The 23,409-nt window shown below is 42.2% G+C and overlaps 1 protein-coding gene and 1 long non-coding RNA gene across 3 annotated transcripts; one reads left to right on the top strand and one right to left on the bottom strand.

Moving 5' to 3' along the window:
- The first annotated feature begins 939 nt into the window (after positions 1-939).
- Positions 940-9,644, top strand: csnk2a2b (casein kinase 2, alpha prime polypeptide b). Of its 2 annotated transcripts, XR_011035214.1 has the most exons (13): positions 940-1,875; positions 2,259-2,370; positions 2,968-3,069; positions 4,254-4,304; positions 4,493-4,552; positions 4,669-4,752; positions 6,462-6,572; positions 6,729-6,830; positions 7,292-7,392; positions 8,005-8,153; positions 8,245-8,328; positions 8,999-9,089; positions 9,405-9,644. XR_011035214.1 is itself a non-coding variant. In XM_068313417.1 (12 exons), the coding sequence occupies exons 1-11, from the start codon at positions 1,772-1,774 to the stop codon at positions 8,319-8,321; spliced, it is 1,053 nt and encodes a 350-aa protein (XP_068169518.1). In that variant the 5' UTR covers positions 940-1,771; the 3' UTR covers positions 8,322-8,328; positions 8,999-9,644. The 2 variants fall into 2 exon arrangements, 1 of the variants encoding a protein (XP_068169518.1); XM_068313417.1 differs by having other exon boundaries at positions 8,999-9,644.
- Positions 9,645-12,628: 2,984 nt separating this feature from the next.
- LOC137594436 (uncharacterized) lies at positions 12,629-16,077 on the bottom strand. The gene is made up of 3 exons (XR_011035251.1): positions 16,038-16,077; positions 14,596-14,807; positions 12,629-13,644 (listed from the first exon to the last, which is right to left on the bottom strand). It is a non-coding gene; the product is annotated as an uncharacterized lncRNA (long non-coding RNA).
- Positions 16,078-23,409: the final 7,332 nt, after the last annotated feature.

Below are 23,409 nucleotides of genomic sequence, written 5' to 3'. Positions count from 1 at the left end.
AATAAAACTTTTTTTAAACTCAGATTTGTGTGAACAGGTTATTTGTGAGGAAATCAAATGAAATGTAAACTGAATTGAGTGATTTTGGAGAGTTCAATGACTTGCTTTTCTAAAATGTACTTAAAGACTGGTGATAAGTTGGATAGTTTGTTAGTCAACTATAAAAAAGTACAGTATTAATGAAAAATGGGTTTTGTAAAATGGGTACTGGGGACTCCCAGGGGTCCTGGAGGGTGTTCTCCATTCGAAAGAAGAGATATTGATGACGACCCCAATTCCAGGCTGTAAAAGTCTTACCTATTCTCTGCTGTAAGGCTGACAAATTATCTTGTGTATAGCAGATCATGACTATGGATCTCATGTAATTCAGCTTTGTTCCAGCTGCAATTGTCTTCTTCTACAAATTTATACAAATACGTATAAATAGTAGTTTCGACAGATAAAGTGACCTTTATGGGCATAAGTGTGAGTGGTTATTTTTCATGTAACCCTAAGGTGAGCTGGCATCTTATCCGGAATGTCCCCCATCTTTTGCTCCACCAGACTTGTGATCTGCAGGTCCAGTAAATGTCTACAAGAAAATGGATTTATGAATACTGTATATTGAGAAGGATTTTTTTTAAAAAAAGTTTAGCATAACCTCCTCACTAAGGGCACCCTGATAATGTAACATCCTCCTAACTGGAGAGCGCTGTGATAACGTAACCTCCTTCCCGCTAGAGGGCGCTGTGGTAACGTAACCGTCCCGCTTAGAGGACGCTGCGATAACGTAACCTCCTTCCCGCTAGAGGGCGCTGTGAAAATGTAACCTTCCCGCTAGAGGGCGCTGTGATAATGTAACCTCCTTCCCGCTAGAGGTCGCTGTGATTATGTAACCTCCTCATCGCTAGAGGGCGCTGTGAGCCCACTGCTCCTCATCTTCACCCCGGCAGACAGCTGCTTTCACATCCGGGCGGCTGTCTCGCTCCCCTTCAATCGCAGTCCGTTTCCCTTCCCTGCGCTCTCGACCGGGGAGGTCTGCGGCTCCTGAAGAAACACCTGAATCCCGGGCCCTCCATCGGAGTCCGGCACCGGGCCCCCCTCCCCCCCCGTCCGAGGCGCTACTCACACACACAGCCGGCCGCACATGACGCGTGCTCCGCCAATGGTGGTGCACGGCGCCGAGCGCTCCCGGTCGGTGCGACATCTCCGCGCTGAAGTAGCATCGCTGGTTAACGTTAGCTAACAACATCGATCTGTCGGCTGCTCCACCCCCTCTGTCTCCGGTCGACCCCCACCACCGATCCGTCACACCAACAGTTGATTCACAGCCAACACCGGACCACCGGGGGCACCCCTCCCTCACCAAACCTCCACCGGCTGGAGCTCGAAGCCCACCCGATTCTCTCCCCAACGTTTTGGATTTGAGGCCCGCAAACAGAGAAGGATCGGAGCTGAAACCCGTCGACTCTCTTCTGTGGCCTTCTTTAGGGGCCAATTTCCGCTCTACCTCAACACCCCGATGCCTCCCAGCCCCCGTGTTTGACCTGTGCTGCCCCTTGTCACCCCAATTCCGCTCAGTCGAGCCCCACCAACACCGGCTCTGCTGCTTCTGACAATCCGACCAAGAGGCGCTGCTCGACGGGCACCGACGGCGAGAGAAGTCCCGGTCAGCATCTCCGCTCGTCCCATTTTCACCTCACAACCACACGGACCGCAAATCCACTTACCGGTCTACCTCGGTGACCCCCACCACCACCACCACCCCCCACCCTGAGCCTCGGGTCTCGCCATGCCGGGTCCGGTGGCCGGTAGCAAGTCCCGGGTGTACGCAGACGTCAACACGCTGAAGAGCCGGGAGTACTGGGACTACGAGGCGCACGTCCCCAACTGGAAGTGAGGACATTTCTGATGATTGCTGGTGTGTGTGTGTGTGTGTGTGTGTGTGTGTTGTGGATGGTTTTGTTTTAGTGGCATTGGGGTGTGTGTGTGTGTGTGTGTGTGTGTGTGTGTGTGTGTGTGTGTGTGTGTGTGTGTGTGTGTGTGAATTTGAGGGTGTGATCTCTCCGAGGATGCTGCCCTCACCTCCATCCCTGTTCCCTTCTCTCCTCACTCGGCTCGGGAGTCTGACATCTCTTCATTGCCCGAGGGAGAGCTTCATCACCGCTCACACACTGACTTAATTACAACTCAGTCCCATGAAAATGTCTTTCTTTCTTTCCGTCTTTCTCACACACAGTCACATGACCTCTTCTCTGTTTCTCCTTCTGTCCCCATAGCAACCAGGAGGACTACCAGCTGGTTCGGAAGCTGGGCAGAGGGAAGTACAGCGAAGTGTTCGAGGCAATCAACATCACCAACAACGAGAAGGTGGTGGTCAAGATCCTGAAGGTGAGGAGCTGGGGCTCCTTTTGATAGGTGGGGGGGGGTTGTAGTTAATGATATTAGTCATAATTTGCAAACTTAATATTCCACTATAATTATAGCTGGATGATGGATTTTTGTACCAAACCCTGCCAGACGGGTGGTGAGTCATCAGAAGTTAATGCTTAACATATTTGATCGATATAAATGAACTTGGTAGCATTTTTCATTTAGAAATTTTTCATTTAGACATTTTTTTTTGTAGAAATGACACTAATTAACAGTTTGTTAACAGTAAGGAGGTTGTGCCACCGTGCGAACACCAAACAGTGAAATGATTTGCACATCCTGTTTGACGTGTGCAAAAAGAGGAGATATTTAATGTTCAGTAAACATTCAGAAATTACCAGAAAACTTGGGTTTTTGGATATGTTTATATCATTTTTAGTTTCTTCTTTTTTAACACCAGTTGAGCAGAAGACGACACTAATGGTGGACGTTTAAAGTCAACAGAAATAGCAGCTTCGAGATCAGGAGTTAGGACTGGTTCGCAGGGAAATGTTCCCCCCAGACCACCTCTAAATCACTGCTTTTCTTTGCTTGTTTTTTCTCCTGTGGAATTAGCCGGTCAAGAAAAAGAAGATCAAACGAGAGATCAAGATCTTGGAGAACTTGCGAGGAGGAACCAACATCATCCGACTGGTGGACACCGTCAAGGATCCGGTGGTAGGCTCACAGCGTCACGTCCCTGTTGTCCCATCTGAGGCTGTGCTGTTCCAGCGGTGACAGAGGCGTAGCGGCGTCCTTCAGCGTTTGGTTTCTACCGTGCTCGTGTTTTTCTTACGGTTGTTGAGGATTCCTGTGACGTGGAGCTCAATCTAGTCGTCTGCCCCGAAATTCACCCATCAAAGACACGAGCACACACCCAGATCACCAAGCCGTTCTTTTTGTAACCTCTTGGTTGTGTAATGCGTGACACATCATCAGTACATCACACCCCTGCTTATTTGTAGACTTAAGAGCTTAACTCTATTTATTACTAGCTCACAGTTCTCGTCGTCGTTGCCTTCTGTTGACACGTTGCTGTTTTTCTGGGCGCCTCACCCCGATTGACAGACGATCAGTCCAATTGACAGAAACTGTTCAGATGTTTTGCCTTGCTCTGCTTCTGTGTGTCTGTGTGTGTTTGCATGTCCGACGTGTTCCTGACAGCCTTTTTCTGAACCCTCTGTTTACGTAGGAAAACTGATCGGTCCATTCCAAGCATTGGACCGATCCTTATTTTGAATTATGGAATATTTACATTGTAAATTGTTTCATTTAAATATATTTGCACACGTTTGTTTTTTGGGTTGTTTTTTTTTTGCTCCGTTTACTCACGTCAGTCGAAGCATGTGATCGAACTGCTGTGTGAAGACGGCGTCAGTGACATCATGGATGTCTGAAATGGAGATACAGTAGTAGAATAGATTAGGTGTAAGAAAGAATTCCATGGTTTTTGTTAGTTTGTCGAGCAGGTTCATTATCATCAGAATTTACAGAGGTTTAATCCAAAGAGTCAAAAGTTTTCTGCAGAATTTGGGATATATGAAGGAATTTTGCAAATGGGTCATTTCCTTTTATTTTCAGCCAATTGTAGAGATTTTCTGAGTTGAAAAGTCTCAACAAAACGAGGAAATAAACAACAATAGAGGGTAGATTTATGACAGTGGAAGTCAGCTGACGTTTATGCAGTTTGCTGAACGCTGGGCTGTGATGATCACGCCTCTGAGTGTGAAACGTCATTCAGGTGGCTTCGATTCAGATCTGTGTTTAATCAGGTGCCTGAATCAGGAAGGAGCTCCGTCCTTCTCTGGTTTCATCTTCACCAATGTTTTTCACTGATGCCGACTCTCCTGTCCCTCTTGCAGTCCAGAACTCCAGCGCTCGTCTTTGAATGCATCAACAACACAGACTTCAAGGTACAACGACTACATCTGTGTGCTTTAGGGTTCTGCTTTGTGGTCTCACTGAGTGTCGTCTGCCTGTTCATGGATCTCATGTTGTGGAGTTTTAATCAGAAGGGAACCGGGGCGAGCCTGTTCCTGGAACTGGTCTACAATTCAAATAAAAAGTCCAAATCCTCACATGAAGGTGTTTCCTCCTGCAGGAGCTGTACCAGAAGCTGACAGACTATGATATCCGTTTCTATATGTTTGAACTACTGAAGGTAAGACTTCTCACATTAAACGTGTGTGTGTGTGTGTGTGTGTGTTTTAGCATGTTTAACAGAATGAATCAGACATTGTCTTAACTTGTATATCTGTGTTGTCTGTGCCTCTTCAGGCTCTGGACTACTGTCACAGTATGGGAATCATGCATCGTGACGTTAAACCCCACAATGTGATGATCGACCACCAGTTGAGAAAGGTAGGTGGCAGCCCAGAATAGTTTCTCACACATCCCACCCCCACCCCCCACCCCAGCTCTCTGCGTTTATTTTCTCTCTCTGGCCCTCTTATTCTTTTCATTACTCGCCTTCGTCATTTGAAAAGGAGTTGTATTATTGGTTTGTTGGGTAATGCGTCAGCATGAGCTGTGCGATGCGTTTAAGTACCGTCTGAACGCCATCCCATACAACCCCTGGTCATGTCCATATTAGGACAGTAGAGTTTCCTTTACAGCCTTTATTAGCTGATGTCACATCGTTTTCAAAGTGAAACCGCAGCACGTCATTCAAAATAAAAACTTTTTTTGTGATTTTAAAAGAAATCTGCATTATCCCCCCATTAAATATTTAACATTAATAAGTAGATTTGGTCGTGTGTAGCTAGAGTTTGTTTTCCCACACCTGACGGAAGCTGTGAACAGAATCAGTTGGTCAGGTGACTGCAGGTGTACGATCCTTAGTGTGAACTAACTGTTCCTCTAAGTCCTCCACACACCACACACTCAACACACCGACATTTCACTCAGTAGTTTCATTAACTGACCTGTGATGAAGTGTTTACCACACATGTGCACACAAGTGAGTGGTTGGCGCCCACGGTTGACCACTATCATCCTGTCAGAGGCAGACCAGAGTAGTCTGTGAGGTCCGAGGACAGAATTCAGTGGACCCCCACACAGCCTTTGTGGGGACCCTAAAGGTGTGCTTTTCAGAATCGGTTGTGTATTTCAAATTCTTTTATTCACATGTGAACTGTCAGGTTTTTTTCCTTACATTCACCAATGGAAATGGTTGATCCGGTGTCACCTCACCCGGGTTTGATTTCACGTGCAGAGTTTGTGCTTGTCTACGTGTAACCCTGTGATGAACTGGCGGCTTCTCTGGGGTGTACCCCGTCTCTTGCTCAGTCAGCTGGGATAGGCTCCAGCATAAACTCGTCACCCGGATGTGGACAAGTGGCTGAAGACGTGACGATTTCTGATCATCTTGTCTTGGAAGAGGATGAATGAATGAAAGAGAATGTTTCCACTCCGACAGGGGATGTGGCTCAGCATTGTCACAACAGGCAGGGACTGGTTCCTGCTTCATGTTGGGTCATAATGACATAATGACAGACTTGAAAAGTTCATCATATCCTCAGTCATCATGGTCCTGCAGAAAAACACAAAAATGAAACAGAGAACCAAACACAAGGTAAATAGATTCCAGTAATACTTATAATCACCAGCGCGTACTTGATTAGCTAAACTATTAATTGATGAGCATCCATTTAAAGGGACAGGAAAGTCTAAATGAACCCGAGGTATTATTTGAAGTACAATAAATGCTTCAATTGACATTATTTATTTATTTTATGATCAATGGTGATGTTGGACAAACAAAATATATTGTAAGTTACTTTGAGCTCCCTCACAGCGGAAGTGACTGAATCGTACACATCGGGGTGAATCTACATCAGCGCCAGTATAGAATTTAAAGAGAGTTTACTGTCTCTTTAAACGAACAAAGCAACCTTCCAGTTGTGGCCACTAGGGGGCAGCAGGGGCGCACCGACGTGAATTATCCCAACCTGCCCCTCACATGATATTATAAAATTGTGTTATTAGGTGTCAAGAGGTGACACCTGATATTCTGTTTCAAATGGAAGTGGAGCAGAACAAGAATCGATTGTGTGTTTTTTCTTTTATAGCTACGCCTAATAGACTGGGGCTTGGCCGAGTTCTACCACCCGTCGCAGGAGTATAATGTCAGAGTGGCGTCACGGTACTTCAAGGGCCCCGAATTGCTGGTAGACTACCAGGTAACACACACACTCACGCAGAGCATGAGCACAGCTTGAACTTGCAGCCCGTCTAAACGGTACACAGTTAACATCACCAGATGACATAGTGGCCGCAAAACTCATTCTGATGTCTGTATTCTCACCGTGTTGCTTTTTGATGGTTTTCTCTTTCAGATGTATGATTACAGTCTAGACATGTGGAGCTTGGGCTGTATGCTGGCCAGTATGATTTTTCAGAAAGAGCCCTTCTTCCATGGACAAGACAACTACGACCAGGTACACGTTTCATGCACTCGTACATATGCTGAACAGCCAGAGGAGAAACAGGATCGGCTTCCTCTTCTGTGAGCGGTTTGAGGCATCCTGTCTCAGTTAGACACAGGAAGCACCCGTGTAATGAAGACAACCTGTGTTTGTATCCTGGACCTTTATTCGATGTAATCTCCAGGGAGCCGTTATCAGGTGTCAACAGTGGTAACAGGAAGAGGGCGCTGTCCTTCGGGGCAAACCGAACGGCTGCTCTGAGCCGTTCAAATGAGATAAAAGGTGAGAACGATTGAAACGGGAACAACAGCGCCGGTTGTTCTGGGACAAGAAAGACTGAAAACAACAGAGACAAACAATTCTTCATGGTTTTTCCACAGAAGTTATTGAATTGAATCAGTTATGATGTGACAGATTTATTTATGTTTGAACTGCTACAGAGAGTGTGAACCCTGGTGTGTTGTGTTTTCTAGTTGGTGCGAATTGCCAAGGTCCTGGGGACGGACGAGCTCTTTGGCTACCTGCGTAAATACCACATCGAACTGGACCCCCGCTTCAAAGACCTGCTGGGGCAGTAAGTCGTCCTCCCTGGGTCTGTTTCTGACATTTACATCACACAATTGTTGCTCTGGAGTCAATGAACAGGCAAAAGTCATGCTGACAACATGTTAGAGCATCTGGCCTCTTGTTAAAGACCTAATTGGGTATTGTAATATTTTGTACATGCGTATGTCCTCCTCCAAATCTCTCTTTGCTCCTCTGCTAGTCAGTAAATGTTCAACATCCCCCTTTTATGGTAAAAAAACAACTAAAATTACTCTTAGAATTTGTTTTAAAGAGAATGTAATGCAAATGTAAATCCTCCTTCGAGTCTCTGTCCATTTGTTCTGGATTACTACATTTTTTTTACAATCATTTTCCAGTTAGTTCACTCTTCGACACAAACCCTGAGCGTTGATCACTTACTCCTACTCTGGGGTCATTTCTTAGCAGACCCAAACACTGCAGCTCTGCTGTGTGCACAAGTTGATTTGGACTTTGGAAGAGGTGATTGGTTGAAATTTCAGCAAGAAGGGTAATCGGCCAACAGCAAACGTTCCTCAGGACAGAAGCGGAGAGAATCTCCTTGCATCCGTCGTCGTACTTTTCCTGGGGGGTGATGACGGTTGTCGTTGCGTTCCTGCAGGCAGAGCAGGAAGCGCTGGGAACAGTTCGTGCAGACGGAGAACCAACACTTGGTGAGTCCGGAGGCTCTGGACCTGCTGGACAAGCTGCTACGCTACGACCACCAACAGAGGCTGACTGCCACAGAGGCCATGGAGCACCCCTATTTCTGTAGGCAACACACGCAACAATGCATGTTGGGAGAGACCGTGTCTTGTGCTGGCGAAGCCGTATGTAAGTTTGTTTTTCTCGTGTCCTGCAGACCCAGTAATAAAGGAGCAGTCTCTGCAGAACTCCGACAACAACATGGTTTCCAGTGGCAACACTACAGCGCGATGAAACGCAGGTAAACGCTGTCACGCGCCGTTTGTTTGACCATGTGTGAGTGTTTTATATGACGCCCCACGGTCCAAACGACCTCTTGACAGAGGTGTGGCGTCAAACTTCACAAGAGTCATGACCTCCAATGCAGCAATGCCAACCATATGTTCCTTGTCTGTCAAGCAGCCTATGAAACAAATACATAGAATCGATATTTGATCTCATCCTCTTTTCTCAGGTTATCGACTCTTTTCTCTATTCTTTGATGATGTCGTTGTTAGTGTTCGTCCGTTCGTCTGTCCGTTCGTCCACCAAATATCTTCGCAACCGTTGCAGGTAGAAAAATGCTGCAGGTAGTGCTTTGATCATTGACAGTAGGTCAGAGCACTAGCTTTAATCTTTGACCTATGTAAGTAGGTCAGGGTAAAATTTTGAATTGAGGGGAAAGCAGACTTCAGGATTGTGTTCGCCGTGTCGAGGGATGTCGAGTCTGTGACTGCCGTGGTTCTTGTTAATCATTTGTATTTGTTGCTCCTCATTTACGAGTGATGTAACTTTCAGTGAAATGTTTTGATTTCTATAATCATGTCTCTTGTTTTCTCTCCTTCTTGTCCTCCTCATCCTCCTTCCCCTCGTCCTCCTCTTCCTCCTCCTCCTCGTCCTCACCCTCTCCCTGGATCTCCATCTCTCTACAGAAGTGGAAGAAGAAGAAGGATGTTTGTTACCTCAACTTTGTACCCAGTTGTGACAGTAACTTTGACAAGTGTACAGTGACAATGGATCAAAGTAACTGACCAGTTACACTCACTGATATGTGCATATGGATACACACACATAGACACACACACAATAATGCAAGCACACCCTATATAACTGCAGACGTATACATACACCCTCCTCAGTATTGGTCTGCGATTGGCTTGTTCTGGTTCCTTGTCTAGCAGCCTGACCAATGAGCTTAAAGCTGCTCCCCCCCCCATAATTTCCCAAATCATTTTCTCCCCCCAGATCAGTCTCATGTAGGTCAACAAGGACAAACTACTTTTAAAGCCCCTATCCTCTTATGTCTCATTTATGTCATCCCCTCTTTGTTTGCATCAGCATGGAGAATGAACAGGAGTGTGAACCCGACCCCATCCCTCCTGAGCTGTCCATCCATCTGTCTGTCTGCCCCCACATCCCTCTTCATCCTGTAATCAAGACAGACAGACAGACAGACGTCTTAGCGCTACTCCAGTTCTGAAAGCGGCATGGTGGACTCTCTAGATAGAATGATGATGATGATAATAATAATAATAATAATAATAATAATGAAAAATAAATGATTTTTATTTAGATGAACTCGTGTGTTTGGTGAATTTTTGGTCATGGGGTGGCACTTCTGTCTGATCCAAGTCGTCAACAAGAGGAATACAACCTGCAGGAAACCTTCACGTCAGTTTCATTATGATAAGGTAGATTTGGTCACGTGATGCATCAGGTGACTTATCCGTCAGTTACCCTTGGGTAAGGGTAATTTTTCTTTCTTCTTATTATTCTGACAGATACATAAATGTATTTGAATGTGTTGTTATCTCAGATGCGCTGATGTCACGTCTCTACCCTGATCTTTCACTGTGCTATAACCAAAACATGGTGACTCATTCTTTATCTTCTCTGTTAATTCAGACACTCCTCACTGCCTTCATCTCATTTGCAAAATCAAAATCTGAATTCCATAGTATTCAAAATCCAATTTTTACTTCATTCTTATTTTTTACCATGACATTGATAAAATGAGTCGTTACAAACGGCTAAAAATGAGTTGACTTTGATTATTACACGTCGCCTTTCAGCTTTAATTTTAGTTTGACCTCACTTCCTCCACTGACTGTTTAAAGCAGCAGCCTCTAATCTGATTCATTCACACTACAGTCCACGTGACAAACCACACCTTTAATATTCCAGATGCCGTGTGAACCGCTGCTGAGCTAACGTACAGTAAGGGAAGATCACCTGGACTGAACACCCCCTGAGTCATGATGAGGGTGACCCCACCCAGCTGATGACGTGGGGCTGTTGAGAGTATGAAAGGCGATCTTGTAGAAAGCTGCTGTAAGTAGTTCAGTCAATTGAAATGATGGACTAGCACCAAGCTGAGGTCGAGGTCAGCAGTGAGCTAAGAGACGTCCAATCAGGAGTTGGTAGTGATCAGAGTGCAGCCGGTGGCAGAGAGGGTTTTTCCTTTCTTTGTTTTTTTTGTAATAAAGCCCTTCCACGCTCTTTGAACTTGTTCCATGTGTGATTGTTGTCTTGTCTGCTTGAGAGAAATCAAGGCTGAGTGGAATAAAGACAGCAAAAGGAGTTTACCGTCGTGCTCCGTGTGCAAAAAGTAATCCATGTGTGCATGTATGTCTGTATGTATGTTCATCCGAGTAAAGAAATGGTAATGAAGGTGAAAACCCAGAGCAGCAGTGGTAGATGAAGACATTTCCTCCACACACTGCTTATATTTGAACATGTTTCTGTCTGTTCATTTTAATAATTGTATATCTATAATTAGTTTTACTGCACTACATACAGTAGATTGTAGTTTGCTTTCACTTCTTCTACGGCCGACGAAGAAGAATCCTCAGCCGAATCCCTGGGATCACCAGCGCCCCCTACCATTAGGCAGGAGAACTGCGTGCCTCACTTTGTGCCTTTTCCAGCTGTTTCAGGTCCGCTCAACTCAATACACACGTACAGTTGTTAACAAAAAAAACACACTGTACATTACATACTTTAGCTAAATTATGGAAATTTAGTTCATAACGTGTTTGAACATTTTAATAGCGACATATAGAGAGGTAACATTACGGTCTCACCGTATAGCATACCGGCACAGCGAGTCGAGTCATTGATCAATCCACGGTGAGGCTCAGCCGGCTGGTTCCTCACCGCAGGTCACTGCTCAGTATTACAGCGGTAAAAGTGACAATTCAGCAATTTTGAGTAAAAATAACCTAAAATCGGTGATGTTAAACGGAAAATAACTTTATAATACACATCACTGAATAAATATAACCATTTAATGTATTTCTTTCATTTTCTTCTTTTATGATTGCAGGTAAGACCTTGCCTCACCTGACCGCATGTCACTTATAGATGTCTTTTACAGGTCACTGTAATGATGATGCTGTTGTGCTTTTACCTGAAATATCAGATTCCTCCTATAGAAACCAGAGCTTAGCTTCCTGTCCTATTACCTGACTCTTTACTCACGTTCTGGTATGCTCTCACGTCTCTCATACACACACACACACACACACACACACACGGAGACACATAGAGAAACATACACCTGTGTGTACAGGAGGACTGCATTAGTCTTTAAAGCATCCTGGTCATGAAACATTGATCAGCCCACTTGTCCTGATCATCAGTGGTCAGTGGGGCCTCGAGCCTCTCGGGGCTCCGTCGCCCCCACGTACCCGATCACCTGTCAGTTGTACCGACATGCGGGTGAGTTGTAGTTTCCATAGTATTCAAACAGCAGATGAATAATTCTGGCCGGTAAACAAGCTGATAACCTGTGGGTCTTTTGTTCCCATTGCTGTCAGGACCTGGAGGAACTTAGAGGTTCTGCATGTTTACTACATTTCAGTGTTGCCTGGCAACACATATCAACATGTTTTATCCACTGGTGAGGTTCTGTAGAAGGAAATTATCATGTGTCATCTACCATAAAGAAAAAAGAGGACTCGTGTCCACCTGTGTTTACGTAGAGACGTCAACACATCAATTATGGAATTCTTCTTTCCCCTTTCAGTAAAAACAAGAATACATCATCAGTAACAGCTGTTACCAGTTATATTGTTAATAGCTGTTCAAAAATGGAATAAGGTTCTCATACAAAATTCGATCGTTATTCTGAAATTTGTGGTGTCTGAGATAGTTTTAATAATGGGACATAAAGAAGTAGAATCTGTAAATGCAGAGACGAAAGCTGGTTACTATGTGAAAATCATTATTATTAACTTCTTTTAATCAACCTGCTTCATTCTTTCCAAACTGAACAGAGTATTTCCTTCCAATTTTGTTTTATCATTGTTTGACATTAGAGAAATTTTTGATGTACCAGGTTAAACTAATGTCACTCGCAACCATCTGATTTCACCAGCAGTCTAATGATGTCGGGTTGATTTGACACCTGCCAATCAAAGGCTGGAGTGTTAACTACTGTAATATACTGTACTTTATAGCTGATCATTGAAAGAGTTTTACAGCACAGGTGAACATTCACTGATCCATTTATTGACACCATACAGTCACTCACACAGTTTGACAAATCCATACTTGATCATTCAAAGTTAAGCACATGTTTTGATGCCGTTTTGAAACTTCATGTCAGAATATGGATGTTGATTTAAAGACCTCCTCCTCTGATGCACGCGCGCGCGCACGCACGCACACACACACACACACACACACACACACACACACACACACAAGATAAAACTTCTGGCTTCATTTCTGATAGTATAACACTTTTGATTCCAACACATTTTAGTACAGTACTTGTTTCTACAACTACCGCTGCAGCTGTTTCATTCCATACAAACATGCACAATATTTGTTATGGTCGATGTCTTAAAGCTTTATTGACAAATTCACAAAAACAACACTGCATGCTTAAGAGAAAACCGGTTCTATGTCATTCATTTTAATTTAACTATTTACTTTTGTCATACTTAGTCAGTATGTGATTTAAAGGCATTTTAAAATGTATTTATTTCTTTGCCAAACAAAATAGAAATAGAAATTTAAACGCAACCAGCTTTAAAAACTTCTTAGTAGAAGCTGAGGAAAGAGTTGTGGAAAACTCCTTGAGAGGAAAATGTTAGATGATAGTCCTGGATATAGACTAAATTAAATGAAAAGAATGGCAGAAGTCAATAAAAGTTACACTATGTTGAACAAGAGAAACAAAAGCAAAACAAGGAGAGACAAAAACACCCTGAAAGTCCTTTAAAAAAATCATAGCTTATGTTGTTTTGGTCTGAAAAATATGACAAAATACCAAAACACAAGGTGTGTGTGGGAATCTCTTGTAACACAATAAACACACATATCCTCCTCCAAATCCTCCTCAGACCAATGGTTTACTGTCCCGTTGGAATAATCTGAATGGGCCATGCCAATGCAGGATTTGTGCTCTCCAGCATCACTGTGAGGGTGGTGACTGAGGGTGGTTTGGGCAGAGCTCCGGGGTTAGCCCACACGTTTGATGCTGCGTTTACGCCTCAGACAGCTCGGGACGCATTTCTTCTCTGACTTACTGCTGGGGGACTCCGGGCCCGGTCCTGTGGACCCCTGCTTCCTGTGGAGAATCAGAAACCAGGAGGAAAAGAGAAATGATTGTTTGTTCTGAATGTGACAAAAATTTAAAAAAAGTATCTAATAATTAACTACAGACTCTTGTATCCTTATCAGCCATAATCAGCACAAATATACTGGTCATTACTATTCAATGATAATAACTTATAACAGCTCACAGCAAAAATACTCAACTTATCCAGCCTTGTCAGCACAGCTATCCCTATAATATCCCTATAATATCCCTATAATATCCCTATAATGATACGCAAACTCCAACCAAAGTCCAATCAAGAACTAACAAACCCATAATTAATCTGTTTATTAATTAATTATTAATTATTTATTCTAAATTTCCCTAAATAAACTCTATCTATCTATCTATCTATCTATCTATCTATCTATCTATCTATCTATCTATCTATCTATCTATCTATCTATCTATCTATCTATCTATCTATCTATCTATCTATCTATCTATCTATCTATCTATCTATCTATCAAATACTGAATTGTAATGTGCTGTTGCTAATATTTTATCATGCATTACCCAAACACAAAAAGCACCTATAAATAATCTTTCTCTACATTCAACGTTTGATGGTTAAACAAACTTTTAGTGTCCAAAATTTAAAAAAAAACAACCCCAAAATAAATACATTTAATCAAATGAAAAAGAGGTTGTGTGTTTCTGATTCGTGAAAAAGAAGAAGAAGCACAATCTACTTCATTGCTATATGTGCACATTCAATGTTCACTCTATCTATAGTGTATGTCTTGTGGTATGTTCTGTGTTTTTTTGGTTTTTTTCCTGGTGCTTGGCTGAGCAGTGGATATGTGCAATTTCCTCCGGGATTATTATTAAAGTATCTATCAGTGGGATTGAGACCCGGATTAGGCGGTAGTCTACCCTTCATTGGTAGACACAGTCTACTGCAGGAGAGCCGTTCCTCACCTGGCAGCAGCGGCGGCGGCAGCCTCTCTGGTCCTGATCTGCTTCATCACCTTCAGTGTGTGACAGATCTGTCTCAGGGTCATCTTCGGTGCATGGTATGCCAGACGGGGTCTTGGGGCGCAGCGAGGGCCCCGGTATGCCAGGAGTGATAGGTAATAGCAACCTCTGGGTCCACTGCCAAACGACTGAACATTGGGATAGCAGGATGCAAACTGGAGAAAATATATATATCATGATGATTATATTATGCTCTGTGGTTTGAATGTGGTTTGAATGGTAATTTTTAGTAATTTTTAGTCTTGTGATGTTTTTACACGAATAACCTTCTTAAAATTATGTCCAATAATTTCTATACACATAGTCCACATCCTCCGTTGTACAAATCACCTCAGATTACAGATACAGCTCATTTTATAGTTCATAAATAATGTTTTGTTTCTGCTTTTTTCTCTCTATGACTCAACAGAATTCAACGTGATGAATATTTCCCTTATAATGCAGATTGGTGACCTAAAAGCATGCGTTCATCCCGTTTCAAAGGAAGAAGCCAAATTAAACCCCCACACTAAATGAGTACATTTCCTGCCTCCAGTAAAGTCGACCTGCAGTGAGTCATGATGCAATGAACTATAGGCTGATATGACTTAAATGTGTTATGACCTAATTAGTGGTACCGAATGTTAATTTAATTCATTATAGGTATAAAAATAATGATTTAATTATAAATTGTGCCAAATTGTTCCAATATTTGAAGCTACTGGAGAATACTAGATAATATACCTTGATGCTGTTGTTCAATTAGCAGACCAGAATAACGCAATGTGAGCTGCTGCATGCCTCAATCATACACACACACACACACACACACACACACACACGAAAACACACACACACACACGAAAACACACACACACACACACACACTATATTTCACCTTATTAATTAGTGCACAAGACAGAATCTTACTCTCCTACACTTTATCATCTTCAGCCCTAACCTGGATCACTGACCCCAAAAATCTTCTGTTTTTCAATAGGGGTTAAGATTTTGTTCAAAATGCTCCACTCTCATAGGAAGAAACTGCTCTTTTCCTGCCTTCTTGTCTGAAATGTGTCCTGTACCATACATTAAGTCAAACACAGACAATTTAGCTGTGGAGGTTCATTTACGGGACCAACCCCTGATCATGTAGTTACGCCTCGAAACATTTCTTTTCTTATTCACACACACATAAATGGGACACAATGGCTGTCCTGCTATAGGATCTTCAACTACTAACGAAAAGAGCAAAAATAGAGCCCTGTTCACAAACTTGAGTTACAACGTGTATTTCTGCTTGTCCTCAGTGCAAACCATTGAAAAACTGTCTTTCCTTGTCTGAAAAATTCTAAACTGAGTACATTAAAGATGTAGATACGTGAAAACATCACTAAAGTACTTACAGGGACGACAGCAGCCATGGAGGAGTGACAATGTTCTGTGGTGAAGAAACAATCATTAGAAGGGGATTTGTTGCCTTCTTATACATGCCTTTGTAACCACATTAGTAGCCAATCATTCTTCAGAACAGACAAGATAATCCCGCCTACCTCTGACGTTGAGGTCACGCTGAACGCCACCACACGCCCCTAGCCTCAGGTTACAAGCACACTGTTTATTATTGACGATTCTTTTGTCACACAGATTATTTTTAGGAGAAGCTGAAACTCCTGGAATGAGGGGAAATAACAGACGTGCATGAGAGTGGAAAAAAGCTGGAGCAAGAGTTGGAGGAAAGAGGATTGTTAGGAAAGTGGACGTGGCAACGAGAAGAATAAAAGATGGTGATGTAGAGAGAGAAACAGGTGGAAGACACCCATGATCACACAGTGTAGGGTGACATGCCTTCACAATGTTATGCATCAGTGCATTACATATCGGCAGGCGGTACAATATTACACATCACTGATGGGAAGAGACAATAGATGTGTGATCGGAGAAGGGCTTAGCTGCCATCGGACTGTTCAAACCATCACTCAAGCACATTAATGAACACAACAGTAAAAGAAAGGCACACTGGTTTCCTGACATTTTGACTTGTGACCAACAGGTAGAACCAGATACACCTTAGAAATGTGAAGACCAAAAACCCAATTGTTGTATTTGTTCCACAAATTATAGATTTGTCCTTTAGACACACAAACAGTTTGATGTAACATGTTTACACCATGTACAGTTTGATATGTTTACATCATGTACTGTTTGATGTAACATGTTCACACACTGTTATCCTTTCTATTAGCAAATATAATCTCTTCTTCTTTTGGCTTTTCCCTTCCGCGAATCAGTGTCCTCCATCTATCCCTGTCTTCTGAATCCTCTTCTCTCACACCAACTACCTTCATGTCCTCTTTCACTACATCCATAAACCTCCTCTTTGGTCTTCCTCTAGGCCTCCTGCCTGGCAGTTCAAAACTCAGCATCCTTCTACCAATATATTCACTATCTCTCCTCTGGACATGTCCAAACCATCTCAGTCTGGCCTCTCTGACTTTATCTCCAAAACCTCTAACATGTGTTGTCCTTCTGATGTACTCATTCCTGATCCTATCCTTCCTGGTCACTCCCAGAGAGAACCTCAGCATCTTCATCTCTGCTACCTCCAGCTCTGTCTCCTGTCTTTTCCTCAGTGACACTGTCTCTAGACCAAATAACATCGCTGGACTCACCACAGTTTTGTACACCTTTCCTTTCATTTTAGCTGAAACTCTTCTATCACACATCACACCTGACACTTTCCTCCACCCGTACCATCCTGCCTGTACACACATCTTCACCTCTTTTCCACACTCTCCATTGCTCTGGACTGTTGACTCTAAGTACTTAAAATCCTCCACCTTCTTGATCTCTTCTCCCTGTAGCCTCACTCTTCCACTTTGGTCTCTCTCTCTCTCATTCACACACATGTACTCTGTCTTACTGTGACTAACCTTCATTCCTCTCATTTCCAGGACAAACCTCCACCTCTCTAGCTTCTCCTCCACCTGTTCCCTGCTCTCACTGCAGATCACAATGTCATCTGCAAACATCATAGTCCATGGAGATTCCTGTCTAACCTCGTCTGTCAGCCTGTCCATCACCATAGCAACAAGAAGGGGCTCAGAGCTGATCCCTGATGCAGTCCCACCTCCACCTTGAACTCCTCTGTCACACCTACAGCACACCTCACCACTGTCTTACAGTCCTCATACATGTCCTGCACTGCTCTACCATACTTCTCTGCCACTCCAGACTTCCTCATACAATACCACAGTTCCTCTCTGGGCACCCTGTCATAAGCTTTCTCCAGATCTACAAAAACACAATGCAGCTCCGTTTGGCCTTCTCTGTACTTCTCTATCAACATCCCTCAAAGCAAATACTGCATCTGTAGTACTCTTTTTTGGCATGAAACTATACTGCTGCTCACAAATGCTCACTTCCGCCCTTAGTCTAGCTTCCACTACTCTTCCCCATAACTTCATTGTATGGCTCATCAGCTTTATTCCTCTGTAGTTACCACAACTCTGCACATCTCCCATGTTCTTAAAAATGGGCACCAGCACACTTCTCCTCCATTCCTCAGGCATCTTCTCACTATCTAAGATCCTGTTGAACAACCCAGTCAGAAACTCTACTGCCACCTCTCCTAGACACTTCCAAACCTCCACAGGTATATCATCAGGACCAACTGCCTTTCCACTCTTCATCCTCTTCAATGCCCTCCTCACTTCATCCTGACTAATCTTTACTACTTCCTGGTCCACAACAGTCACCTCTTCTAGTCTTTGTTCTCTCTCATTTTCCTCATTCATCAACTCTTCAAAGTACTCTTTCCATCTTCCCATCACACTACTGGCACCTGTCAATAGACTTCCATCCCTATCCTTAATCACCCTAACCTGCTGCACGTCCTTCCCATCTCTATCTCTTTGTCTTGCCAACCGGTATAGATCAGTCTCTCCCTCCTTACTGTCCAACCTAGCATACAAGTCATCATAAGCTTCTTGTTTGGCCTTTGCTACCTCTACCTTCACCTTACGCTGCATCTCCCTGTACTCCTGTCTACTCTCCTCAGTCCTCTCAGTGTCCCACTTCCTCTTGGCTAACCTCTTTCTCTGTATGCACTCCTGTACCTCCTCATTCCACCAAGTCTCCTTACCTACTTTCCTTCCAGATGACACACCAAGTACTCTCCTACCTGTCTCCCTGATCACATTAGCTGTAGTTATCCAGTCATCTGGAAGCACCTCCTGACCACCCAGAGCCTGTCTTAACTCCTTCCTGAAAGCCATGCAACACTCTTCCTTTTTCAGCTTCCACCATTTCATCCTTATCTTGTTTATTTGACCCAAAACGTATAAAAGCAGCTGAAACATCGAGTAGAGCTCAAACCATCCCCAAATACCAACACCCCCTTCAATTTAATCAGTATCCATGTGCAATCCAAACTCATAGTCCTGTCCTCACAATCCACAGAACCCATGATTAAAACATATTTACATATGGTGGAGCTAGATTCTTACTATTTTTGATCTATAATAAGTTGCACAAATTTCTAAATATAAACCTTCTAAATATGGATTGTATTTTCTCCAAGATCCATCTATTATTCCCTGTCATATTATTACTCTGAGACAACAGCTTTAATATGCTGGTTGGTGATAAACACACATTTATTTCCAAAGTAATTTTGTAATGGAAAAGCACCAGTACATTCCAATATTCATTTATTATAGAAAATAGCCTCATCTTTTATCCAGTAGCCTACATTGTTGTTCACATTGTTGTGATTTTGAATGACCTGCTGTACAGTAATTTAAAGTAACACAAGTAAATAATTGGAATTACGTAACTGGATGTGTAACCAAACACTTCATTTCCTCTACAATGACTCCCCAACAAGCAGACTAAGCAGGGAAGACATGCTTATCCAGCTCGTTCTTTCTAAGAATAGGAAAGGAATAGAAAACTGTGTGAGCAGCAAAATATCAATCAATCAGTCAACATTTATTTGCATAGCCGAAATTACCAAATGACACTTTGCCTCTGAGGGGTTTACAAACTGTAAAGAAAAACTTCATACAAGCCCTAATAGGGAAAAAAGAAAAACCTTCGAGAGAACCTCATATGCTTCATTATTGATTAAATTCACACTTCCGGTCAAATTTTACTCACATGTGATGTTTTTTTTTTTTTAAATTGTCATATGAATTGCACAAATCACATTGAAACAGATTTATTATAATTTACTGGTGTTGTATTCTGTTTGAAAAAATCAAGTGTGAACAACCACAGTGACGATGACTGGAAAACAAGAAATTACGAATTTAAAGAGATTTGTGGGATAATGCTTCAGTGTAAAAGCTTTTAAGCCCCTTTGAGTATGCTATAGTTTTTTTTGCTATAGCTTATTTATTTATTTAGTTGATTTTTTTTTTTATGGACATGTTATTACAACAGACTTCACAACCTCCATTTCATTTGCAACATCAACAACGTCTGAAAACCAAGGGCTGACAGGTAGAAGCCAACTGGCATGTGTAGTTCCCATCCCCAGAATCAAATTAAACACCTCTCTCATCACAATATGTTTATAAAAATTATATTTTTACACTCATTGCGGCACATCGTTGTTTCAAGCAGTGCTGTCAGTACCGATAAGTGTGTGTGTGTCTGCACAGATCTCCATCAGTTCACCATGAATGAGACATCAGCTGAACTGCAGGCTCAAATATGATCCATCGTCCCAGATGAAACCTAGAGCATGGTCATATTTATATAATTCATAGGACCAGCAAAGTTTGTCAATATTATAGACGTTTAAAAACAGGAAGTTGACCTTGTCAGTATTCTTACAGCATATAGGCAACAGTTTTATGATCACATTAACCAATTAACCATTTTTAAGAATCAAATTATTGCAGGATCTAAACTGGAGAAAAAAAATGAAATTTAAAAAAAAAAAATCATGTCAAATTTTAGGTTGCCGTTGGTATAGGGCACCTCTGCTCAGGTTATTGTTCACATTTTTCTTGGAACCATGAGGCTGATCTGTTTCTAAAACCAACGGTACACGACAGGTGTGTGCAAACTTTTGTTTTACTGTACTATTTTAATCCCCCTAGGGTTAATACTTTTTTCCATTCTTATATCACACACACACACACACACACACACACACACACACACACACACACACACACACACACACACACACACACACACACACACACACACACACACACACACACACACACACACACACACACACAGGCAGCCACATGATGCCCAACATACAACTTGAGGAGATCGGTGCCTTGCTTATGGGGACCTTGGCAGAGAGTCTTATTGAAGCAGAAAAACTAGTTACATATATAGCCTTACACCAGCTCTGTCAAAGCCCCCACCCCCCACCCCCAAAGGCTCCCTTCTTCTACACTTTGGTTGTGTGCTGCCCTCTGCTGTTTACGACTCATTGCACCATGCATAACTGTATTCACAAGTAAGATCACTGTTAGTGAAAAAAGCACAATTATTACTTTCTACTCTACGCTGTATATTCTTTTCAATATTGACAATGTAGATGATAATTCTTTCGGTATGATTACTCTGTAGTCTTCAGCCTGATGACAAATTTCTGACTCCTGTGCAGAATGATTGGAGAAGCTTCTCCGTCCATACATTGTTTTAAAGTGCTCTAAAGCTCTTAAGCTCCTTAAAATGACAAAACTGTAGAGACTTTCCATAAGACCTAGCCCTATATTTAGTCCAGGATGTCTTTAGTATAAATCTTTTTTGTTCTTTAAATATATTTTATTTTTTATTTTTTAGTTTTTTTTAGTTTTGAACTGAGCTTCATGTAAACGGTTGACAATCAGACCAGCAGACTTTTTGACACAAGACCACAGGCTTGTTTTATTTGAACGTTCTGTAAACCTTCTGTCATCTGAACTGGGTTGTCTCGCTCCGGTACGTAAAACAAGTCAAGTGTGGTATCACTAAAGTGTAGCATACCCTTATCAAGTTCTCTTTTGATCAGCACATTAAAGAAAGATCACATTTTTCTCTTATGTAACTTTGCTGAAATGAGATCCATCCTGTCAATGGCAGCTGCAGGGATTTTCCTAAATAATTTAATTATCGTTTTGAATAGAAAAACATCTTCCCCACCCAGTCACATATGAAGACAAGTATGTTATACATTCAGTGCATAGCAGACAACAATGGTGAACATCCAGAATACATTCCACCATAAGACTCATGCTGGAAAACAACCTCAACCTGTTCCCCACATTACAACATGTCCTGTGTTGTTCTTCTGAATCTTTCAAAACTGAATGTTAGAATATGAGCGACATTTTTATTTTAAATCAATCTGCTTTGAAAGTTGTTGTTTTTTTTTTTTCCGGTTATGGTAAGATCTCACTGAATCAACCTTTTGGACTGCTATAGTCCATATCTGTAATTTCTGGGCTAACTGTTGTGCAAATTGTCAACTAAACTTTGCAATTATATTCATTTTTAAAGAATATTTAAATATGTTTATTCTTCTTTTAAATGGTGTCACACTGGTAAGGAACATGCATTTGTGTTTTAAACAAACAAGACACATCGGCAACTTAAAAGTTAATTCATATAAGAATAGGAGCTTCAGTAGCGTGTGGAAGAACCATACATTAACACAACTGCCTGGCATCTCCTCCTCATCACCAGGAGGTCACCAATACTCATATTTTAACACTAAGTACTGAAAGAATTCTTATTGGTATGTTTGATCCTCAAAAAACAAAAACAACAACCCTAATCCAGTCAGACAAACAACACATTTTGTAACGTGGGGAACAGGTTGAGGTTGTTTTCCAGCGTGAGAGCTATGGTGGAATGTATTCAGGATGTTCACTCTTGTCTGTTATGCACTGGTTGTATAACACTTGTGTCTTCACATTTGTTTGAGTGTGCAAGATGCACCTCTCACGCTCCTATCCACCGCTGACTGATTAAACTCTTATGTCCAAACTTTTATATCCCCTCTGTTAGTTTATTTTTAAGACTTTAAGATGACATCACTGCTGTCATTTCAGAACTTTTGGGTCGTTTTCTCTCATATCAATTTCACGTTTATACTTGGAGCATCATTGCTGAAAAATGAGTGTGTGTGTGTGTGTGTGTGTGTGTGTGTGTGTGTGTGTGTGTGTGTGTGTGTGTGTGTGTGTGTGTGTGTGTGTGTGTGTGTGTGTGTGTGTGTGTGTGTGTGTGTGTGTGTGTGTGTGTCCATGGGTCACACTCACCAAAAACACGCTCGTGGACAGGCGCTGGGTGGCGCACAACTTCCCTGATTTTATCATACAGACCGAAAAGTTCTTCGTTGGACATCCTACCTTAATTTTTTAAATTCATGTCCCATCCTCCTAAACGTCACAGCTCACTTTGAATTTAGGGTATTTATCGTTTTACTGTGTGCAATGTGACTGCGGAAGGGAATTTTTCTGACACTCCTTGAAGGCAGCGGAGGGGCGCGTCTATTTAGTGAAGATAATAAAGTTCACAAATGCACTCCCTCCTTTAATGATTCTAATAAATTTAGGTTAAACTCTGGCAAACAACTAAAGTTAACAATTATAAAAATGTTTTCTTAAGTTTTCATTATGGATGTGATCAGTATGAGAGCTAATATTTGTCATGTCAAGAATGACGTGTGTGATGCTGAGATCAAGTTTATGTTAAAATGTAAAGAGTAATCTATTTTCATTTAGATATTCAACGCTTCAGGCCAGGTGCTTTCACAGACGTCAC

The sequence above is a fragment of the Antennarius striatus genome, chromosome 4 (assembly GCF_040054535.1).
Source record: "Antennarius striatus isolate MH-2024 chromosome 4, ASM4005453v1, whole genome shotgun sequence".
Classification (NCBI taxonomy): domain Eukaryota; kingdom Metazoa; phylum Chordata; class Actinopteri; order Lophiiformes; family Antennariidae; genus Antennarius; species Antennarius striatus.
This window is presented reverse-complemented; position numbering and strand designations above follow the sequence as displayed.

Coding starts and splice junctions, on each gene's coding strand:
- csnk2a2b (XM_068313417.1), top strand. CDS start 1,772: ATGCCGGGTCCGGTGGCCGGTAGCAAGTCCCGGGTGTACGCAGACGTC. Junction 3,070..4,253: donor ACACCGTCAAGGATCCGGTG/GTAGGCTCACAG, acceptor TCCCTCTTGCAG/TCCAGAACTCCAGCGCTCGT. Junction 4,753..6,461: donor TCGACCACCAGTTGAGAAAG/GTAGGTGGCAGC, acceptor TTTCTTTTATAG/CTACGCCTAATAGACTGGGG.